The sequence below is a fragment of the Acanthopagrus latus genome, chromosome 12 (assembly GCF_904848185.1).
Source record: "Acanthopagrus latus isolate v.2019 chromosome 12, fAcaLat1.1, whole genome shotgun sequence".
NCBI lineage: Eukaryota > Metazoa > Chordata > Actinopteri > Spariformes > Sparidae > Acanthopagrus > Acanthopagrus latus.
Window position 1 is genome coordinate 11,852,368 of NC_051050.1, and position 24,116 is coordinate 11,876,483.

Sequence of the window (24,116 nt, forward strand, 5' to 3'; positions counted from 1 at the left end):
AGTACAATTATTATCAAATGCATAAAATCTATTACTCGAGTACAATTTGTAAGGGTGGCTTTATGACTGTAGTAATAACACTATTATAGTCAAGTGTGACCTCGGTGCTTTTTCCAACACTGTTTGCTGATTCCAGTTCTAGATTTTAGGCTGTGTCAGGGGGATTTGTACATTACTGATATGGGAAGGAATTTACCAAACCTGTAAGACGGCAAACATTAGAGGAATATTATGTCACCACATGCTCAAATACAACTCACTGTATCCTCAGCTTGTACAGTATGAGATAGTATGGAGGTTGTGTTGTGATAAGATATTTATCTATGATAGATTCAAACCTGGTTATTCAGTTCAAGTGAGAATTCTATGTAAGGGGTACAAAAGGTATTTTTAAAAGATGCAAAAAAAATAAAAAATCCTGGGTGCAACCTTTACTTACTTCACCACAGGGTGGAGCCAAACAGCTGCTAGTAACATGAAGAACCGTGAAGTCTTTTTTGTTACGAGTTCAACGACAAGGAGAACAAAAGGTGGCCAACACCCCCTCCGCGGATGTAGAGGTTTTTGGGTTTTTTAAAAAAACATTTTTGTGAAACACTTGCTGCAACTAAGGACGGTAAATTAGCACACTGGCCACTTCCCCAACACTTCCTCCATGTGAAGCACGGGACCTGTGTGCTCAGCTGGATTGGTCCATCACAGCCTCAGTTATCAGTCTGCTACATTCCCCCCCCGTTCGTGTCACAGCTAGCTAGCTATCGTATAACAGGCGCTTCTTACACCGCAGACGAAGAAACACAAGCAACCTTTACATTTGCGACTTGTGGGCTTGAGTAACACATTGAGGTAAGGCGATTTTTATTTATTTATTTATTTTTCACACACACTATGTGGGTTTTGCTGTCTTCTGAAGCGTTGTAGTGGGCATTAGCATCATTGACTCCTGCCCAACAACATCTGTATCTTTGACAGATGGAGCAGCTGCTAACGCTAGCTGAGCTGTTCGGCTTTGACGCTCACAGCCAAGTTAGCTTAATGGGTCCCTCAGTCGACGGTTTACCACTCGTTATAGTTATTAGTGAGAGGTGCTTAATGGTTTTATTGCGTCCAGTCAACGTGGCAGCTCTTAATTGTGAGAACAAGTGAGCTTTACTGCACTGAGAAAGCTAAATCATCCTCATGTCAAGTGCACACAGCAGTATAACGGAATTAGACGGCTATCTAACGGTAATGTGTGCATGTCAGTTAACGCAGGAATGGGAAGTAATTGTAAATAAAGCGGCTCGGTCTAATGTGTTAATTGTTCTGACGTTTAATACCTCTATGCAAAGTAATTTTAAGCTGCTGTCGATTCCAATGGAAAGTATTTGTTGTTTCCATCGGTGTTATGTAACGTTGTAAAGCTTTTTAAGAATCCAAAGTTGCATCAGCATGTCCTCTGCCGAGATGATATCGGCTGTGGGTTCCCCTCGTGTTTCCTTTTCAGTATTTTGAGGGTTTAAAACGAACGCTCAAATCCTCATAGACTTGATCATGCAAACAGACTTCTTGTCATACTTGAAATGGGGTGTAAAGCATCCTCGCTTTCTTCGTGCTGGTGATCAGATGAACACTGTAAATCCTCTTTTTGGCATGGAAGCTCCCTGCAAATGGTCACCTTTGACAAAGTTGTGTACTTTTTCCTAATATGTGGATGTTGTTCATTCTGTTTAAAGATTATCGGAATCTTACTCAGATATGCTAACATACTTGTGATGCATTATAAATTAGACAACAAAGATGGGCACAAATAAATACAAAAAAATCATCATACAAATGACAGTACTTGATTATCATATGTATTAAATGAAATAAAAAAATAGTATGCTACACTGAGATTTTTTTTTATTATTGAGATACAGCTAGTCTTTCATTAATGAAATACAAAAAGACATTCTATACTGAGTTATGTTCTTACATCTAGTTGCGTTTTGTTAGGCCAGCAGTTGAATAGCTAAAGATGAGAGCTCCGTAATTACAGTGAAGTCATTATTCTGTTTTATTTAGTTCAACATTCAAGAAAATTGATGTCTGCTTTGTCTGTTCTTCTGTCTTCTAATGTAGGCTACTCTGATTTTGCATCCAACATAAACCATGTGAGTGGTTTTCTAATGGAACAACATCCAACATATTTCATATATCATAATTACTTATGATTAGATGATAATCTGCATGCAACAGCTCCAGCCTCTCAAATGTGAAGCTGTGTTCATTTACACTGTTTAGCAGCATTTTGTTACCTAAGTCAGGGAAAATTATCCATTTGAAGACATCACATTGGGTTCTGTGTTTTTCACGGTTTTCTGACAGGAAATAACTGACTCCGCATATTGAATGTGTTTTTGTGGTTAATTCGGCGTTGAGCTCCAAATATTGATCGATTAATTCAATTTACTAATGAATTACCAGCTATTTTGATAAACAATTAATCCGTCAGAAGTCCAAACTCTGCAATTCCAGCTTCTTAACTGTGAATATTTTGTGGTTTCTTGACCCCTCTATGACAGTAAACTGAATAGCTTTGGTGTTTTGGACAAAATAAAACATTGGAGGTCATCTGTTGGGTTTTGGGAAACACAGATTGGCATATTCTACTGTTTTCTGACATTTTATGGACCAAATAGCTAATGTATGTATCAAGAAAATAATCATTAGTTGCAGCCCTAGGTCAGGGATGGTAATGGGTCAACAGCTCAAAAGATAATTTCTCAACAATGCCAAGTTTTGTTGTTGTTTGGAGTGAAATTTTTCATACTATCAGTAATACTCCGATTGATTGTGTGATAACGCTGCAGTGAAGTTGGTCGACGACGCTCATCCCTCCATTTAGAGGGGCTTATCTCTTTCACGGCTCCGCTGATCACTGACAGGACTGCCCTGTTGATCTTTTAATGAAGCTCGGGATCCTCCTCTGCTCCAGATGGCCCTGTGTTGTACTTGAATGTCTGCTGGACTGTGTATGTGTTGTTATTAATGCTGTACATGGCAAGGACCCCCTGCGAGCTCTGATAAATCCTCACTCCCCCTCCCTCTCCGGCGCAGATAGTGGAGAGCAGGTCACGTGACTTCTGTTATGATAAGAGGCACAGTACGGCATCTGGAGAGGGGCAGCATCTGTTGGTGTTTCACAAGGCTCAAGTCTATCTGCTTGTTCTTTCTCTAGCTGCTGTAATAACCAGGGAAGCTTAGAGCCTTAACCACAGGTCAGTCAGCCTTCATATACAGTGTCTTTATCGAGGAACCAAAGATACATGGGGGGCTACGCTGCGGCAGCCCAGCGAGATCGGAGGTCTTTTTTGTAACTTAAGTGCTTTGCATAAACTGAGCAAGGCTGTCTAGCAAGGAGGGATGAAGGAGGGTCATGCCTAATTTGGGGTGAGAGGTAGGTGACATAACTTGAACAGATTGATGATTTGTGAGTCAGTGTCAAAGTTATGTCCAAGTAGCTTTTGAGTGCTCGGCTAACAGTAGTTTGTTGTTTCATGAAATCACTTTCCAAATAGTGGCTGTTGAGACAGAAATATTAACAGAAACAAACCCAACTGGCAGACAGGAATGCTTTGTTGATTTTGGATACTGCTGCCAGTCCAGTTGGCCAGACAATTATTGATTAAACCAAACCACCAGAGAAATTAACCACCGTTCGACTTATGTTCTGATACCATTTTCTAATTCCTGACATCAATTCCGATACCTGACTAAGATCTGAAATAAGTACATTAACAAAAAATACTGTATGTAATATTTATCAGCTTAATACTACTAATCCTCCATGAATATTGTACTATGGATTTGCTCAAAGTTACACATGTTGCCTACTTTAAATCTTTTTTGGCTACCTGTGCAGTAGTGGTGCACAATATGGTAAATATATGTATATGTATTGCAATTATTGTGATTCACATTCATGATGATGTGAGATTTGTTGGGGTCTATAGGCTAACATTTGTTAAGAGGCAACAGTGTAAACACCCAGTTGGTGTGTCTTAACGAATATTTTATAATTTTTCTTTTATTTTTATCTGGCCTTGGGAAAGTCAGGTGCACTGGTGCGACCAGTACAACTGTTTGGTCACACTGTAAAGATTATTGGGTGCATGTGCAGTCAAAATAGTCGCACCCTGGAGCCTTTATATTGTGACTTTGATCATTTTTCAATTAATTCTGCAGCCCTATTGTGCAGAAAAAATGTTTCATACAGGTGTACATGACACTGATTGGAAGTAGCAAGCACCAGTTTCTATTAAATAGATTATATGGTATCAGATCGCTTAGTCACCTGAAATGTGGCGAATTTGGGTTTTAACAACTGATTTCATCGCATTTTCTTGTTGTGCGTAATTTTAATGAAGAAAAGCATCTATTTGGACCTTTATTCCTGTTAACACTCATTTGAATAACGTGCTGACATACAGAAATTAATTAAGTGCATCTAGATTATTTGCTGGTGCATCCAAATAAAAAAAGTTTGGTGCCACAGGACAGCCAGTGTAAAAAATGATTCCAGAGCCCTTATGTCATGTAAAGATGTTTCAGCATTAACTATGAAGCACACAAGCCTCATCTAGTGAATGGAAAAGGGCCTCGATGTGCACCTCTCCATTCATCTGAGATCAAAGTAGGTCAAGCTTGGTAAGCTGCCTCTCTTCTCAGGACATAAAAAATATCCTGTAGCTGGTGCTACATCCAGGGTCATGTCTCTGTATTTTCCTGTACTCCACAGAGGCTGAACCCACTTACCAGGGCACTCTGTGTTACTTTGGAGGCAGCGGTGACTGTCAGAAGTCAAACTGGATGTCAAGAGCTTCTTTTTTGGCTTAATGAAGTGAGGATGATATTACTTGGACAGTAGAGTTTCTGCTTCCAAGAATAGTCAGGAAAACTGAAAAGACTGTTAGACAGACACTAAGGAAGAGGATATCTCTGCCATAGAAGATTTGCCACCCATGAAACCGTTTGTTCATTAGTCTTTGTAGATGTGTGGGGACTCTTCCTTTCTCTTTGTGAGTTTACATCACTATATATAGGCACGCAGTGGAGGTAGAGAGGCCACCTGGAGTGGGTGTCTCTTCCCACACACGGTCTTCATTCTGAACTTGGCTGGAGCGCTCGCTGTCTTGTTTTTCATATGGCTTCCCCTTGTTTTCCTGTATCTGTGAGATTTACTGAGCTCCCACACACTGACAGCGCCACAATCCTGTCAGAACCATGACGGAAATCAAGCATCTCTCTCTCTCACTCACTCACTCTCTCTGTCTCTCTGTCTCTCTCTCTCTCTGTCTCTCTCTCTCTCTCTGTCTCTCTCTCTCTCTCTGTCTCTCTCTCTCTCTGTGTCTCTCTCTCTCCGTCTCTTTCTTTCTTTCCTTTCCTAGCTCCTTCCTCCCTCTTTCTACTCCTCTCACAGATAATGAGCAGATAATAAGATGAGTGGACTCGGAGATGGAAATGACCCTCTTGAAATTATGCAAAAAAGGTTTTGGTTATATGCTGTACAGATAATAATTAACCATGTTGTATAACTGACGTGAAAAACAGAATGTGTTTTCACTTTTATAGACACATCAAATCTGTCGATTGAGAGCTGAAGTTTGTGATAGAAGACGTGTTTACATGCATTAATTAGCACTTAACAGAATGTGTGGAAGAAGCTCCACACTCTGATTGTTTCAGCTGGAAAGCTGTATCTGCGTATGTTTCAGAGGTAGCATACAGCATCTGATTTGATCTGTTTTTTCCCGCACCCTTCTATTACACCCACAACTTGGTTCGTGCTGGCCCATCAAGCACACTGAGCTCCAGCTGCACACTAATGTAATTAAACATTAGTTGTCCTTTCTTTTTTTTTCCTTTGTGACAGGATTTATGCCAGCCTGAAATTATTCTTGGCTAAAAACATGAAGTTACCATCTGTTTTTTTTTTTGTTTATCTTGACTCCCACTTCACACTTACGTACTGTAGTCAGTTCTAAAACAGAGAGAAACTCACTGGGCATAGGCACAGGTAGATGAGGTTGTCATGTATAAATAAGGGATGCTGGAAATGCTTTCTGAAATTGATAGTCAGCTTAATATTTCATTATTGAATAACCATTAGTAATATATGGAATATGTTGGATATAATTCTATTAGAAAACTGTTTAGTAATTATTAATCATCAACATTACTATTATCAATACAGTATATGTCCTTCCTTCATGCACAATGTGTACAGTCTGTTAAGGCTTCCATCCAGCTTCAGTTTTGTTTGATAAAGTTGACTAGTGTTGAACTGAAACATGATACTAAAGCAGGATGTTGGTATCGGTAAATAATGCTCTTTAGCTCCCTCCCTGTAACCATGGTCATAAATCGGGGTTATAAATCCGAAGCTAAGTGGGTAGCTTTATCTACGAGTGCACCATACAAGGGTTACACACACCACAGGAGTATCAAATGCTCAGTCAGTAGAACAGGTGTGAACAGGAAGCTGCAGCTTTTATAAACACAGTGTTAAAACTGTTAGTAGCTTGTATATCATTAAGTGATATATGTTGTTCATGTTGTCAAACAGTATAGTTCGCATGGGTTGATTAGTTGCCTTGCAGCTCCCATCAAATCAATCAGTAGATAGCATTATATTTAGTCATTCCATAGGCTTTATTGTCGAATGTACAGTATAAGGGGTACAACAGTCTGATTCAAATTAGACCTGACACAGGCGACACATGATTGCAGGTGCATGAAGTAGCACGAGTGCTATGAAATGATTTTGTTATTTTGATAAAGGGATCAACAGAGAAGGGGGAGGGAGCATGCATTGTGAGTCGTTTATCTCTGAAGAGGCAGATCTTCAAGTGATTTTGAAAGATAGGAAGAGATTCTACTGACTGAATTGAGTTAGCACACAGCCTTTGTATTTCATTCTGGGTACTGTAGGAAAATCCCATAGTAATGACATTTTACAGTAGGTGTGAAAGGGGGTAAAGAGACCAGGCAAGTTCCTGCTTATGAAACAGTTACTTCAAAGGTCTTTGTGTAAATGTGTGGTGTGTTACTCTTTATGTTTTGACATTTGCTGATTAAAGCTAACAAATTTGCTCATTAACCTGATTTAGGTAATCCTGACTTAGGTGGTTACCTGTGCTAGAGGCCATACTAAAGCAGAGCATTTGTGACATGAGCTCAATGCAAATAGTGAGTGGAGAGCCTCATGAAAAGTGGAGTGACCAAGCTGTTTTTTTTATCCACTGACTGAAGACCAAACATGCCATTGTCTTTTTAGGCAGAGCCAAAGATAGAAGAGATGTAATGCTGAACAGAAGGACTGGTTGGATTTAAAAAGATGTTCAGTATCAAAGCTCCTGAGTTGAATCCTCCATTTTGAGCTATCAGTGAGTGGATAACCAATCCAAGGGAGATGGTGTATAATGAAAAGAAAAGGGGGGGCAAGAACAGATCCATGGGGTACCCCAGATCGAGTGGAAAGGAAGTGACGCTTGGACTCTTCTCCTTGCCATTCTGAATGCTTGCTCTGTGAGGTCAGACTTAATCAAGAGCAGCACTGTAGCCGACGCCTAGTCTGGATTAGACTGATTTGTTTAATTCAAGTAGATTATTTTGCATGATGGAATTGAAGACTACATGCTCTATAACCTTCGATTGGAAAGGTTAGAAGGAAGACCAGCCTGTAATTTCAAGTCAGTTTCTTCAGCTAAGTGGTAACTTCAGCCTACTTACACGTTGAGTGCAGTGTACTCAAAGCCAATTAAACATGAATCATGAGCTTTATGCATGATTGTCATTGAGATAGCTTGAAAGGGTTTGGAGGCAATATAGTCCTCCAAATGTGAGTAGAGCAGTAGGTGTTTGAAGGGCCAGAAATTGTTTTCCATGTGTATTTTATTATTCTACTATTTGCTCCTGTCTTAGGCACCAATTCCCCTCAAGGTTCCCATCTGATGGAGCAGTGGTTGTCAGTCTTTGCGAAGAGGCAACATGTTTCCTTGTCATGTAACCCCCTGGCCCTCTGCTGAGGCCTCCTGTGGCAGTCATGCACCCCCAGCGCAGCCCTCACAACCACTGCCGGATCTGCTGTGCAGCTGTCCCGCTCCACCTTTGAACACCCACTCAGAGACTCCCTCCCCAGACCCCATGGAGTCCCTCATCGTGGTCACAGAGTACGAACCCAGCAGACTGCCTGGAGAGGCTGGGGAGGAGGAGGTAAGATGAAACAAACCATGGTAACACCATGTACGGGAGATGGAACCTAATTGGTCATGTGGGCTTCTACTGAATAAAATGAGACTTGATGATAACAGCCACAGTATTATTATGTTTTTCCAGACCTAATTTCAGACTTACCAAATCAACACCCTGAAGTCTTTCAAGTATGTTTAGCATCTTTTAAAATCATGTTGTATTGGACAGGTATTAATGCATTGTATTGAAATGTAGACTCTATGCTGGAATAGAGGCACATTGACCATCATATAATACCCATACAACATTATAGATATTCCTATACCAATAATTAACATTCAATAAGTAAAAATGAATATGAATCAAATGTACCATATCTCAGGTAGAAGAGATGGACAGTTCTGAGACGCCCGAGCCAGCTTCCTCTGTCGCAGCACCTTTCCGGACTCCTTCCTGTGACCTGCTGTCCCACACAGTTGGCCGGCCAGAGGCTCTACATCCTGAAAGCCAAGAGCAAAGGGGAAGGTTAAACCTGTCAGACAGGAAACTATCTCTGCAGGAGCGCTCTCAAACGACAGCATCGCCATGCAGCTCCCCAGGACTCAATGGGCGCTATATTTACCCATCACTACCCTACTCGCCCATCACATCACCCCACTCGTCTCCACGCTTGCCCCGCCGGCCCACCGTGGAGTCCCACAGTGTTTCCATCACAGATCTGCAGGTATGGTCAAGCCTTCAGGGTAATATGGTTTCAGTGTTGATATATTTAATAATTTTAGCTGTAGCTTTGTGTGAAGTTGACATTGCTGCTTGAGATGTGTCCCAGTCTGTCTGGAACAAAATCAATAAAGCTAGCACAAAATTATGCTCTAATTACTGTTTGCCAGTAATTTTACTTAATATTTATCCTCTCAAGAAGTGAGTTTCATTTGTCTGCGATTGATCAGGTGAAGAAGAGAATTAGACAATTGGAGGTTACAGCTGGTGCAACAATTATTATGATTACATAATTTATGGTTTCTGCACCATCTGAGCAGTGCATTCCCTTGCGGACTGTGCTTTTCATAAAGCATTACACATGAATGAACCGACTAGCCTAACTAATGTTCAGAGCCAAGCTCATACAGAGGTGCTCTTCTTGAACATCTGTTAGTTCTCAGAATATCAGCATTATACTTGTCTGAAAGTAAGCAGAACTGCATGTGCATTTGTCTCAAAAGCAGCAGCTCACTGGTAAAGACTGAGCTTTGTGGACTCAAAGGTAAGGTTTCATAGTCTCAGTAGATGTAGATGATAACTGTGACCCCTGTTACATATATGTAGATGCAGAAACATGTAAATGTGATGTATTGTAGGTAGATTCTCTCGTAGGGCAGTAGGCTTCAGAGGGTCTCCTATGTAATATTTGTATTCACATATGGGACAAAGTACGCATAAAGTTAATCATTTCTTTTATATATATCTATATATATATATATATATATATACACACATACATACATACACACACAAACTGCTTTTCTTGACAAGATTGCCCTTCTCTACTCTGATTTCGATTCTTACCCTAACCCTAAGCAGTCTTTGTCCTCTTGCCTAAACCCAGCCAACGCAGGTAACCATTCAGAGGCAGAGTAGGGCAGGTTTTAGCGAGAAAAGCAACACTGTTTCTACACTTCCGATTCATTTGCAATGCAATGCAGCCCTGCAATCCATGCTGGTAGCATAGCGTCGTGTTACAAGAGAAGGGTTGTCGCGTTTACCACTCCCTTATTTGCGTAAAGTTGAATATGGCTACTATAAACCTCAAATCGAACCGTTGTCAAGTTAAATAAAGACTAAATAAAGATGAATGAATAAAGATTCAGCAACAGTGTGATTTATTTCTAGCATGTAGATATAGAAACTAATTTCGGTGAACAATTGTTGTGAAATAAGACAAGTTTCCAAACAAGCTGCCATGTTGTTCCAGTTTACTATTCCACAGCAGTCAGCCTTTTGCACCGTCAGGTGCAGCCAGCAAGTTGTGGCCTGGCTGTTGAAACGTGTAGCCTGTTTTGGATACGGGTAGTTAATGTTGTTTGATGCTGTTGATCTTTGTAATACCTCTGAATTCTATATCATCATTATTGGACTTTTAATAATGTAATTTAGAGACCAACAAGCAAATAAGTTTCATTCAGTAATGTATTTTAAACATACTACAAGGAACTTTTAACTTGTTAGGAAACAGTCTCAATTCAAAGCTGTTTTAATGAGACCATCTGTGAGAAGATGGGCTATTTGTAAATATCTATTATTTTTAGTATTAATGCCTTGTAGTGGGACAGATTCCCACTTATGCTGGTTGGAAACATTCACCATACAAATGAAGGTAAAGTGAACCTTTTAAAGATTGCAAAATAAACTACATCCAGTCACTGTAGTGGCAATACAGCCTAGTCTTCAGATCTCAGGCATGCAGATAGAATTGGTGACAAAATGTAGCTAAAATATTTTGATTTTAGATGTATTTATGTTTACCTATGACGAGATTAACTGCAAACCTGAATTCATCCAGACTGGGAGAGCTTTTACTTCAAATTAATCTCAGAACATGACAAACTGACCTGGGATCGTGATTGCAAAGTAATACTTACAACCTGACAACCAAAGAAAATATGGTTGAGTTGGAAGACACTTTTGGAAACATTGATGTGAAAAACACTGCATTTTTGAGTTTCTGTTCAAATTGAAAATGTCATAAAGAAAAATATTTTTAAGGGCTATTTAATGGAAAGGATTTTGTCATTTTGTAAGAGTGCTTGTGATATATCTAGAGTATGTAACTGGTGAAATATCTCATGTGATTTCAGTTGAAAAGAACCCATTTTCTTCTGCTCTCTCTCTCTCTCTCTCTCCTCAAGGACTGTGTTCAACTCAACCAGTACAAGCTGAAAGATGAGATTGGAAAGGTACCATCACAGATACATCACTGATTGCTCCCTTTTCACTGACTCTTCCAATTTCTTCTCCCTTCCACCTACTGCACGTCTGTCAAGCGGCGCTGATCATCAAGGACACACAGTAACAGTCTCTGATATCCCTCTCTCCCGCCTGTCCTCATTTTCCAAACTCTGTGTAAACTACCAGGCCATGGGAGAGTTGGAAGATGGATGAGAGGCTGGTATAAATAGCGCGCTCTAAGGGTTGTGCGTTGAGGGTTGAAGCTTAGTGGATGTGTGTGGATGTGTGTACTTGCATGCTTGTTTTAGATTGTGGGCTTAATAAGACAGAACGTGCATGTCTGTGACTTTCTGCATGTAGGTAGACATGTTAATGTGCTTGGTTTTGTGTTCAGTGGATACAAGCCTTTCAGGATTGCTGGAGAGGCTCCTGTTATCAGATCATCTCTGAGCTCTGTGCTGCCTCGCCAATCTGCTCCCGCAGCAGGAACTGAGCCGGCCCCCCCTGCCACACCATACAGCCCTCTCTCTGTGTTTGTTTTTGGGGCATTGCATTTGTGCACACAGGCTTCTAATTGGGCCTAGTTTTTCTCCTGAATTTCCTGTGTGTGGGCATGGGAGCTTGATAGCATAAACCAGATCCAGTTTCCTTAATTAGCCTGAAATCAAAAATGAAAGGGAGAGGGAGCGATGATTTGAATTTCTCTGTTCTCACTTTGAAGCAGCTGGTACTCATTCAGTGCACACTGTCAGCCCACACATTTCCAGTGTGTGTGTGTGTGTGTGTGTGTGTGTGTGTGTGTGTGTGTGTGTATTTGTATTTATTTAGTTTGCATTGCACAAAGTGTGATTTTTTTTTCCCCACATGAAGAATTGGCAGCTGCTCAGTCTCTCTTTATTGACTTTTATTCTCTTTTACTTATTCCCGGCCCAGGGCTCCTACGGTGTTGTCAAGCTGGCTTACAATGAGGATGACAACATGTACTACGTGAGTCCTTCACACACAAATACAGATGTGATTTTTCTCGACTATTGCCTGTGTTTCTCTCACTTATATCTCATTCATTTTCACTTGTCACACTGACAAGCCTTGGGATGATCAAACCCCCTTCACTGGTGTGATTTATTATAAAACCTCCACAAATGGAAACATTATGGGAACTGCAAAAAGACTGCTTGAGCCGTTCTGTTTGCTGCAGTTCTCATTAAGCTGCATGATATTGACAGAAAATGACATGAGGATTATTTTAATATTCCTCCCAAGTGACAAAGCCCTCATGTCGCGTCTGGCGATTATATCACAACCATAATAACCGAGGGCACTCAGGCTATTAAAGAAAAAATCTATCTGCCAAACAATGTAGCTGTCACACATTGCGCTCTTTGTTCAGCACTCTGTCAATGGTAGTCAGTGAGGGTAATGTTCAAGAAATGGTTATGGAGATCTCTGGCTGACATCTGCATGACATGAGTCTGTTTGCGCATACAGGAGACCTTTAACTTTCAAGTGGTTTTTAAATACATTTTAGATTTTACACCCATGTGCAGAGACAGCTAAATTAAATTAATGAAATAAATGCTAAAGTTTTGTACAAGGTAGAAATTGACTTTTGTGTTTTTATGTCCAGAATAAAACAGATAAAGTGAGCTCCAGAAATCCATCAGTCTTATGTAAGTTAAAGTACAAAGAAGACGTTTATTGTCTCAAGTATATTTTATGAGTTATAGCTAAACATTATCAGTGGATTTGGTTCCATTTTCTGGACTAACCTTTGAACATAAAGAAGAATAAAGAATGAAGGGAATGTACATTTCTTTCATGTTTGATTTTCAGCAATTTTGTCAGCAACTACAGCCATTGTCTTCTTTTCTAAGTCTAGCTCTACAATCTTTTGTGCTGGTCGGTGTTATTAGTCACAAAAACACAAAGGATGTTCAAGGTGATGGGAGACATTTGTAGGCACTGGATATGTATCTGTAGGTGTGTGAGTGGGTTCACTGTCAGTTATACATCACTTCGCTGTGCCATGTCTTACTCTTCCTTTTGTCTACCTTTCTGTCCACCCCCCAAATCCATCTCCTGTAGGCGATGAAGGTGTTGTCCAAGAAGAGGCTGATGAGGCAGGCAGGTTTCCCACGTAAGTCTGCAGCAAAGGGGCAGATGGATAACACAGCAGAAAGTACAGTTTCATATAATGCTCCAGTGGTACATGGTAACACTGAATACCAATGCTGAAATCTGCCCTGTCTTTTATCCTCTCTTGTCCCTCTCTTCCTTCTATATGTTCCTCACCTGTTACCCTTGCCCACCCACATTGTCCCTCTCTCAGGGAGACCTCCCCCTCGTGGAGCCAAAGCCCCTGAGGGTCCTCCTCAGCCAAAAGGACCCCTAGAACGAGTCTATCAAGAGATTGCCATCCTAAAAAAGCTAGACCATCCTAATGTGGTGAAACTAGTAGAGGTGAGTGCAGTTCTGCTCTTATTCCTGGAAATGTATGCAAAATGATCCTATAAACACCTATCCCAGTCTAGCCCAAAGTAAATTCAAAGCTGTTGTTGAGCCATTTGGAATACAGGCATGGTTCTGGGCTCTTTTTTAATGTAAACTTAAGCCTGCAGATGACATGAAAGTGTCCCTATGAGCTGGAAACTGGGATTCCAAATCGTATAGTATTACAAGCTCCAAGCTGAAATGTAATAACAATATCATTGAAAATGTAAGTCAAACAAAAGTTAATCAATCACCTGCAGAAAAAATGCTTGTTTGGTGACCTCACAATACCCCTGCTTGGGAGTAATAGGGGCAAAAACTTGTTCTTTATGTCCGTATTTTTCCATTGACTCCTGAGCAACAAAACAGATTGTTCATTAGATAATTCTAGGCTTTGAAAAGAAACATAAAGAATCACTCACACTAATGATATGATAAAACAAGAGTAATGTAAATCATAGGTCTTGTGTTTTCATATAAACATTGCACTCGAGCCGGCCAGTACTCCATACCGACACATCCTCACAAATCCCCCCCGGACAACAGAGTTCCACCCTGGTATTGAGCACCAGCTGTCCTGTTGTGAGAGCTGTGTAGGTCCTGGTGTTTGCTGAAGTTGATTCCATGATGTGAATTCGAGCAAAGACTTGAACTCAGAGTCTTCGTCACTTTCCACGTTGCATATGGGGCATTTATCCGTTTATCCATTTATTTTGAGACCCGCAGGAAACCCACTAGACAAATCAATATTGTGAAGTGGTTGTAAATGTTATGATGCGTGTGTCCGGTGCTGGGTACTGCTGACAACTTGATGTGTCTTAAATCCAACATTCAAGATGATATATTGCGTGTTTTGATACACTGGGAATGCTTTGAAAATGATAGGTGCTTCCAGATGCTTTACTGAAATATAGATATAAAGATATAGATATAGATAATCAGCGAGCAGGCCAGAGGTTCAGAAGCAGTTTTAAATTCATATTTTGAACCTTTTAATTGACTTATACATTTCCCCTATTTTTTTTTTTGTTTAACAGAAAGATGTGTCCTACTATATGTAATGGCTTCAAAAAGTTTTCCGTTCCATAATTGCTTTTATTTTAGTTAGAACAAAGCAGTATTAAGTATTAGATTGAGGGAAAACATCAGAACATAAAACAGTACACAAAAGGCTTTTGATTGCATCTCTTCTCTCTAAAGAGCAACACAGGCATGTTGCCAACTTATTAATGGGATAATATGGAAAGGCTCAGCAGAGTGCCATTAAAGGAAGGAAAAATAAAGATCAAAACAACATCTCCATTATTTCAAATTGCATCGCTGCATTTTGCTCATTTCAAAATGTCCGTTCAAAAAAAAAATCAAAACCAAGCTTATGAGAAATAATGTCAGAAATCTCCTGGTCTTTTAGGATCCTCCAAACTGCATAACACAACTGTGTGTAACATTGCCATAGCTTTTTCTTAACCATATAGTGATGTTGACATCACAGAAAACAATCTATGATCAGTTATTAAAGGTACCAGCATCCGAGTGTCTTTACTGTAATGGAAACAAAAGGTCATCATTTGTGTGTTTGTGTGCATGTGTGTCTGTAGAGACTCATTTCAATTTCTCTGTGATTTGGTGCCAGGTTTTGGATGACCCCAGCGAGGACCATCTGTACATGGGTACGTTGTGGCCCGACAGTGGGCCCTCAGAACATCACACACACCGAGTCACACAGTCATGCATAAAGCAAGCCTAAAATTATGTATTTTTAGTTTGTTTCTTGGTGGCTGAAAATGTTTCACTAAATGTCTCTGTGTTTTCTATCACAGTGTTTGAGCTGGTCAAGCAAGGGTAAGCTACCCCTATATTGTGGTAATGGTTGCGACACTGTAATGAGCTTGCTAGTATTAATTATGATTGCTAATTGTTTGTGTGTGTGTGTGCCTGTGTGTGTGCACGTGTGTGTGCACGTGTGCATACCTGTGCGCATGTTCATATATGCAGGGCTGTGATGGAGGTGCCGACAGCTAAACCTTTCAGCGAAGACCAGTCACGCTTCTACTTCCAAGATCTGCTCAGGGGAATAGAGTATTGTGAGTATCTCCCAAACCTCCTGTCACTCTTCCACTCAGCTAATTAGGGTTGTGATTTGTCACACATCTGGGTACAATGTGATTTAAAGCCCATTCAGTCGAAGTGAAAGTTATCTTTTCAAATTAAAACGTTGTTCTTTACTTTATTATTATCATCCATAGTGTTTGATGAAATGATTAGCTTTCAAAGTACTTTTACCTCCAATTTGGCCATTAATTTATTGGCATCAACGGCAATGGGAAATGTATCATATCGGCTGTCAGCCATTATTATTATGGCCGATTACTAGAGCCAAATGGCTTTCATTGACTTAGCAAGTGCTACACGTATAAACTTTAATACATTAGGTGGTTGTATGGACCTTTAAACTGCTATGCTCATATACCTCTCCTTGTAGGCCTACTTTGTCAGTACATCTCACAGTAACCAACCCCAAATCATTATTGTACAAAAAGCCTCTTTTTTCATCCTGTCTGTACCAGTTAGTCATCAGGTATGACATTTTTCCCATTTGTAGTCTAATGATATGAACAACGCAGATAATCAGTTATCAGTTCTGGTTATTTCATTGTGAGCTCTTTGTGTCTTATTTCCCACATGGGTCATGATGATGCGCTAATGACACAGGATGACTGTCAGTCTGTGTGACTTCATGTTTACTCCTCTTAGCTTGCTTGTAAAAATCATCTTGAACAAGAAGCAGTACTAAAATGCAACAAAGTCCCATTTTATTCCCTTGCAGAGATAAAGAGATAAAGGTCTGTTATATACAGAGTTGTTATTGTCTAACTTGTGTAATCGTGGTATCGAGATGAAGCTCCTTTGGATTTACATTTGGCCTTTTCCTTCAATTCTTCCAAGCCATGTGCACAAAGTCCTTCGTCTGTGCTTTTCTTGACTCGAGCCACCCACAAGGCTCATTTCACATCGTCGCTGTGGCTCTTAATGCATTTCAGCACAGGAGAAGTGCTTTTGCACAAAGTGTCGTCTTGGAGACTGATGCTGAGGGAAAGGGAGGGAGGGGTCTGCACCAGGGACACTAAAACAGTATGAGCTTTAATTTATTTCTCCTTATACATAATCATAATCATATTCACAATTCACCGTTTTGGTTAAAAGTCATGTCATGTCATGTCATTGTCCGTAACCGCTTATCCCTTTCCATGGGGTCACGGGGTGTTGCTGCTGGAGCCAATCCCAGCCTTGTCTCAGGGCGAGGGCAGGGTACTCCCTGGATAAGTGGTTAAAAGTGTGACATAGTACATTTTCCTTTGTTTACTCAGAAGGTGAACATTTTTATTTTAAGCCCCTCCAATCCAGACTGCAAAACAATATTCAGCTAGCAGAATTCCTCAAATGGGATCTTGTTGCTAATTATTTGTACTATTTCAACAGTACATTACCAGAGAATCATCCACAGAGACGTCAAACCCTCTAACCTGTTGGTGGGAGAAGATGGACACATCAAGATAGCGGACTTTGGAGTCAGCAACCAGTTTGAGGGGGCTGATGCCCTCTTGACCAGCACAGTGGGAACACCTGCTTTTCTCGCCCCTGAAGCGCTCTCTGAGACCAGAAAGAACTTCTCTGGAAAGGTGGGAGACAGTAAACTAAGCAAAAGTGGCGCCCTCTGTGGATGACTTTCAGAATTGCAAGAATCTGGGCTGATTCTTTTGATATTTGTATAATATTTATTTTTACAATAATTTACGTTTTCATATTTGTCTCGGAACCAAATCTATATTTTGTTCACCACCACTGAAGAAACAGAGTCATTACATAACATCTTTACCATGTTTTTTTTATCATGTAGGCTTTGGATGTTTGGGCCATGGGAGTGACACTTTATTGCTTTGTCTTTGGAGTGGTAAGTGTTGCGTTAGCAAACATTGACATAGAAAAATACAGTGATTATTTTGCTGTTGTTGTGTTAGAGTTTCCCCTGTCTTCTGTTGAAACTTACACCTTTCTTTTGTTAACAGTGTCCATTTATGGATGAGCGCATTCTCAGTCTTCATCAGAAAATCAAGACTCAACCTGTGGAGTTACCTGAACAGTCAGTTCTGCCCTGCTCTAGTTTTCCCATGTCAAAAAGCTGTCACTGCCTGTTGTTTATATTTACATCAAATGGCTGCTCGTTAAAATGATACAATTATTAAATATTATCAAATACACACGTTTACACACATTTTATTTACAGCTGTGATTTTTTTTCTGTTATAACAGTGCCGACATCTCAGATGATCTCAAAGATTTGTTGCTGAAAATGCTGGACAAGAATCCAGAGACCAGAATATCAATCCCACAGATTAAGGTAAACACTCTGTTGCAAATTGTCATTGCATTAGCAGAACATCAAAAAGAGAAGAAGCGTCTGAGTGAAGAGTGACCTTTCATCTATACATGAAGCTGTCCTGTCGAGTGACTCCTGCTGTAGTGCAATAGAGATCTTTTGTGGTTGGAGGGAAAAATGTCTCCTAATGTTGAAATGCCGCTGTTTGTTATTTACAGATTTATGGCCAATCTGTTTAGCAACATTCTTTATCTGTTAATTTAATTATAAATACATTGTTCATGAACACTCGATAATTCCTTGTTTAAGGATTGTAACTTCTATCCTGCTTAATACATTGTCTTTGAAATCTCAATGAATTACAAAAAGAGCTCCTTTGTTCTCCTCATATTTGCGTCCAGGTGCACCCGTGGGTGACGAGGCATGGTGCCGAGCCTCTTCCTCCGGAGGACGACAACTGTTGTATGCTGATTGAGGTGACCGAGGAGGAGGTGGAGAACTCTGTTAAACACATCCCCAGCCTGGCTACAGTGGTGAGTTTATGAACTTTCTATCTGTCTTTTAAAACAAATACAGCAGATCACATCACTGAACATCACAGTCGTGCCCAAGTTTTGTTTCTGCCTGGATTGGTACCCTGAGAGCAGATGACTGTAATTGAGACTGAGAATGAGTGATTTGTCAGGAGCATTCCTCTGTTTGTTTGTATGAGTATAAGGGATACTATTTAAGTACTTCATGTTGAATTTCTTATTATATTTCAGTCACATCTCCCACTACACACCATTACCACCCACTTGTATGCCCTCTCTGCACTTTGCGGTAGAACAGATGTGTGATTTATGTAGTTGTTTTAATTTGTTTTCAATAATTGTAGAAGTAATGCTGAAAATTACATGAAAGCGTGGATGCATTTGAAGCCTTTCAGCCCTTGTTTTTTTGCTTGAACTTTACTAAGTAGCAATTATGCACTTAAGCTGTAAAGACAGACACAACATTAATCATTATGAGAACACTTGCCTGAACACAGTTCAAATGTAGAAATGTGAAATCCATTAGACCTCAAAATTAGTTTGCAACAGAACATATTTTGAAGTGAAAAGTTTGTGATAATAAAAGTGACGTATGTCATCTTTAAATCTGACTTGATTTAGTGTATTATTGTTCACTTTTCTTTGTCAGATCTTGGTGAGAACTATGCTGAGGAAGCGCTCCTTTGGGAACCCCTTCGATTGGGCCCGTAAAGAGGAGCGCAGCAGCTTGGGTGCTCCGGGGCAAACACTCACGTAAGGATTGTTTACAGACCCTAAACTATTTCTCAATCTCACTTAGAGCTACTATAGGTCCGCTTAGTGCAGTGTAGCCAGCAAATGTTTGACAAGCAGTTTTCTCAAGTATATTGTTATTATTTTCTCTCCTCCCTCTCCTGCCCTGCAGGAAAGGCAGAGCAGGCAATGTGAGATACTGCTACATTCATTGTGGCCAAAGAAGGTAAATAACTTTAGGATAAGACTTGCCTGCTTTAGTTCTGTTTAAGAGTATACTTTACAACCCCCGGCATGCTATAAGCAGCTGTATTTCTCAATATGGCTTTTATGGTCAAATACTCCTGAGCATCGAGTTTGTAAACTAGCCGGTGCTATTTTAGGAGTGTTTGTACAAGTCATCTTCAGGAATTTCGTGCTCTAGAGTCTGTAGTACCTGCAAGATGAGTTACTGTGTATTTAATGTGTGAGGGTGCTTTTAGAAAAGCATGTGGTGTGTAGTGCAGAAAATCCCAATTGGCTACTTAAAGCAGCATTATGTAACTTTTTTAACCTGAAAATAAAGTCATTTAGCTTGTTCAACGTCTTGTAATAGACATTGTACGCCTATCAATATCCAAAATCTATGATGATATACAGTCCCAACTCATGATAACGATATCATATTTTTATATTGTTCAGCCCTAATCCAGTTTTATGAGACTTTGTCAGTGTAGTGTGGATACAACTTGATATTGCTGTTTGATTTGCATAATGTTATTAAATGTGTAATAAAAAAAAAAAAAAATTTACAGTTGAATCTTTGCCTCTGTCATCCAATCAAATCAAATTTATGTCTACACTCAGTTCATCATGAGCCAGCACATCCATTTATCTTGATAAGATGTTTCTCATTCCTCTGCATGATGCACTCTCCCCACATAAACCAAAGACATGCCTGTAAATTGATACGTCTTTGTGTCTTTCCTTACCGCTCGCTGCCTGGCATCATGTAACAATTAGATGGTTACTTTTAGTTCTTAAACATAGCTCAACAGCTGCTTATTCCTTCCTCTGTTCACTGATACAGGGTTGACTGCAGCTTGAGAGTAGTGCTGTAACTAATGCTGTGTCTCTGGTGTGTTACTTAGGAAACAGGAGAGTGGTGATGGCATGAGGACTATGGACCTGCCCTACGTGGGAGAGGATGAGACTCTTTCCTGATGCAGAGGGTTGATTATGCACGCTGGCATCTGCCTGCCTGCCTGCCTGCAACAACACAGCACGACACCCCTTTACTCACAGTTTCATACTGGCGGCCTACACCTATGTACATTCCCCGGGAGGTGGACGACTGTGGCAGATGCAGAGAGGAGGGAAGAGATTAAGAACCCGAGGCACTTTGACAACATTTTTAAAGCTTTTTATTCCATACCCTCATGTTGAAAGGCTCAGTTTGTGGTTTTGAGACTTCAGTCTGCCACATGGGAACATTTAAAGAGAGGATCCTCCCTGAACCTTGACCCTGTCTTCAGCTCTTATCACCCAACCCACTCTCCTCTTATCCTGCATGCATTTATAGTTAAGCATGCTTTGTCTCAGGCTTCAACTGTACAGTTACGTGTTTTGTTGTAGTTTAGCCTCTTGTGTTTCTCCTCGTCTTTACTTGACACTTCTTTCAGGTACGCAGGGCACGGGAACAGGCGATGGTTTACTGGGAGGGGATGTTTTATCTTCACCATGAGCTCGTCGTTCTTGACAATGATTGTCTGGTTCACTCCTCTACTTGCTTCAAAGTAGCAGTGCCCAGTTTTGTAACATATTTTCAAGTGAAGATTCTGTACAGTTTTCCCAACATGAAAAAAAGGGGAGTGAAAAAATGTTTACTTCATTGAATGCATGTGTTTACTTTCCCAATGCAAACACTATAAGCTATTTATTAACATTTGCACGCTCATATACGCACTTGTTCAACTTACTTTTTTTGTTGTACCACTGGCTCTTTATTAAGGCTAAAATCAATAGAAAGCTTTAAAAACAGTTGATATAGTGCTTTGTGAACAATCAAATTCATCATTTCTGCACATAAAAAAATGGGATTTTCTCCTTTTGCAAAGCTTTTAGTGATTCTTTTTTTCTTTTTTAAGTGAACAGTGATATGATTTTTTTAATGTATTTCTTAAATTTACAGAGCTACCACAATCAGTAATGAAGGTACTGATCTACCAGGTGCACATGAGAAAAACAGAATGTGTTGGTGCAAATTATATTGTAGCCAATGTCTGCAATGTTTAAAACTCGTTTTTTTTTATAGTTTAAACTGATTCTGTTCTTTGGTTGTGTGTTGTGATATTGGGTTTCACGTTTCAACCACATCACGTGTCCGTTTCACCTCTCAAAGCCGAGGTTTGTAAGTAGACTGAAAACAAAAAACAAGGACTATCGAACCTTAAGTTAAAATAGTGAATGTTGTTACCTGTTTTCATTTGTTTTGTATTGTGAGAATCACCTATGTTGCACATTTTCATAATATAACGCACATTTTCACAACACCAAAAAAATTCACTTTATGTCTAATTTTGTAAAGTATAGTATGGTTAAGAAAAAAAAAACACTTAAAGAAAACAAACCTTTAAACTGTAAGTTCTTTATTGATAGATTAGAGCTGGCTACCGGGCGACGTTTGAAGATGGAAGCATAGTGCAGCTGCAAACTACAAATCTATGCATGACATATCTGTAGAGGTGTTGTCATCTTCGGTCGGAGGAGTGGGCCACTCTGCAAAAATTTCAATTAATTAAAAAGTACTTTTTTAATTTATTGATGTGTTTCATTTTAGACGATCCCTCAGTAGTAAATGAGTGTGTTTTTCCACTTGCGTTCCTTTTGCTTATTTGTTATCATTTTCTCAAATATGTCAGTGTAAGTGCAGTGTGAGTAAATCACTTGATTGGTCTCTTAATGTAGAATATTGACACAATAGTAATTATAACATTTAATGCTTCCGCACACTAATTACTTCAGCACGCAAGTGTTGAATGTATGATAAAGGGACTTTGGATTTTTTTTTAACTTGTTACATGCATGTCACTCTGAGCTGTATGTCTGTTTTTTAAGACTAGTACTATGCATATGATGTGTCTTTCTCTGTATGGTGCAGTGGAACACCCTGGCAGATTGTCACGTACGCTGTGCACGCTCGGTTGCTGGGTGAGGAGGGTTGTATGTGGTCGACTGATTCTAATTTGTTTTTGCTCACCCAGACAGTACGTAATTAAGTTGTGCTCTCCACTGTGGAGTGCTGCAAATGGATTCGGGCACTCTGGCTTTAAGATTTTCAGAACATTATAGTACTGTACTTTTGAACGATGGTCTTGTTTTCTTTTAAACTCAATGCTGATTGCCAGTAATCTATTATTTTCCATCAGGAAACAAATTGCAGAAATGCCTCAGTTCCAGTCATAATGTCGTTATAACATGCTTTCTGCACATTTGTTAGAGAGTTTACATTCTGTCACACTGTAGGTTGTTGAAGACCATTGTGATCTAAGTTTTTACATTGAGCAAAACGAGACAGCCACTCTCCCCTTGGTGTCAGTATTTTGCCCTCCGTGGCCAGCGAGGATGAACTGAAGGACATTTTAGGTCTGAATGCAGGGTGAAAGTACAAGCCACAGTAAAGATGTAAGATAAAGATTTTATACATACAATATTTAAACCTGTAGTTTGTTTAATGCAGTCTCTGCCTATTCTTGTCTGAAGGGCCTGGCTAAGTTATTATTAACCTTCATTGTTTTTGCATTCTGTAATGTAAATTTATTTCTTGAAGACTTTTGGGGGGCCTCTTTTTCCCCTAAATGCATGCCAACATACTGAACACATACCACTGTATTGTCATAGCATGAGAGGTCCTTGACATTGACACAGGACTTTAAAATTGATTATTCTATACATACTGTATCTCGTTCATCATTTGAATAAAATATTATTGCCTTTCCTCAGTGTTGTTGGTCTGAATGTGTTTCAGTTTCACTTCCAGAAGGAGACCACTAGTGTGTGCTGTGCACCAGAACATTTCTGACTCACGCAGGTGATCCTGAGAGCCTGAATATCACATTTTGTTCCTTTCTTGTGTATGTCGACAGCACATTTCCAACAATTGCCAACTGCTCTGAAATGAATGCACCTAAACTCACACCTCATTCAGACTACAGACTAGTGGGGACATTTTCTTTAAAATGTTCTAGTTAGTTAGAAACAAACACATTAAGTTTAAACGGACATTATTTAATGTGCTCATTTCTGTGTGTTTATTTGGGTAGTGTGGCTACATGATGAAACAACTGCATTTGAATGCAAAAGTTAAAGGGTAACTCCAATTTTACAAACTAAAGTGAATGTACAGGTCTTTGGGAGTTCTATCGCATATGTGAATACAGGTAGCATAAAACCTTTTGAGGCTCCAGAGGGTGCATGTAATCTGATAAATCGCTTCCAGTGATGTCACACAGTGGCTAGGTTGCATTGTGGGCAATGTAAACTCCAGGTTTTCAAAAGAAGGACATATACATGGAATAAAAAAGGTGATAGTTCTGCTTTATCAATACAGCTTCCTCTGGAGCCTCATAAGGTTTTATACTAATAATGTAAAACTTCACATATATGCAGTAGTACTCCTGTAAGACCTGTAAACACACTTTAATGTGTACAATTGGTGGAATTTACCCTTTAACTACCTTCATGACTGATGCTGTAGTTCCTGTAATTACCACTAGATGCTGATATCAAGCAAACTCTATTACTGCTTTCAAGAAGAAAAAGGTTTGACTTTAAAAATATGA

The 24,116-nt window shown here is 39.7% G+C and overlaps 1 protein-coding gene across 2 annotated transcripts; it reads left to right on the forward strand.

Annotated features, from left to right (window-relative positions):
* Window positions 1-421: 421 nt before the first annotated feature.
* Window positions 422-23,272, forward strand: LOC119030191 (calcium/calmodulin-dependent protein kinase kinase 2). Of its 2 annotated transcripts, XM_037117597.1 has the most exons (18): window positions 422-846; window positions 7,948-8,238; window positions 8,600-8,941; window positions 11,124-11,171; window positions 12,097-12,150; window positions 13,249-13,300; window positions 13,493-13,623; window positions 15,287-15,323; window positions 15,474-15,495; window positions 15,649-15,737; window positions 17,134-17,333; window positions 17,552-17,605; window positions 17,721-17,794; window positions 17,965-18,052; window positions 18,433-18,564; window positions 19,214-19,317; window positions 19,469-19,522; window positions 20,427-23,272. In XM_037117597.1, exons 2-18 carry the CDS (start codon window positions 8,014-8,016, stop codon window positions 20,497-20,499), a joined length of 1,779 nt encoding a protein of 592 aa, XP_036973492.1. In that variant the 5' UTR covers window positions 422-846; window positions 7,948-8,013; the 3' UTR covers window positions 20,500-23,272. The 2 variants fall into 2 exon arrangements, with proteins under 2 accessions (XP_036973492.1, XP_036973493.1); XM_037117598.1 differs by lacking the exon at window positions 19,469-19,522 and having other exon boundaries at window positions 424-846.
* The last annotated feature ends 844 nt before the right edge of the window (window positions 23,273-24,116 follow it).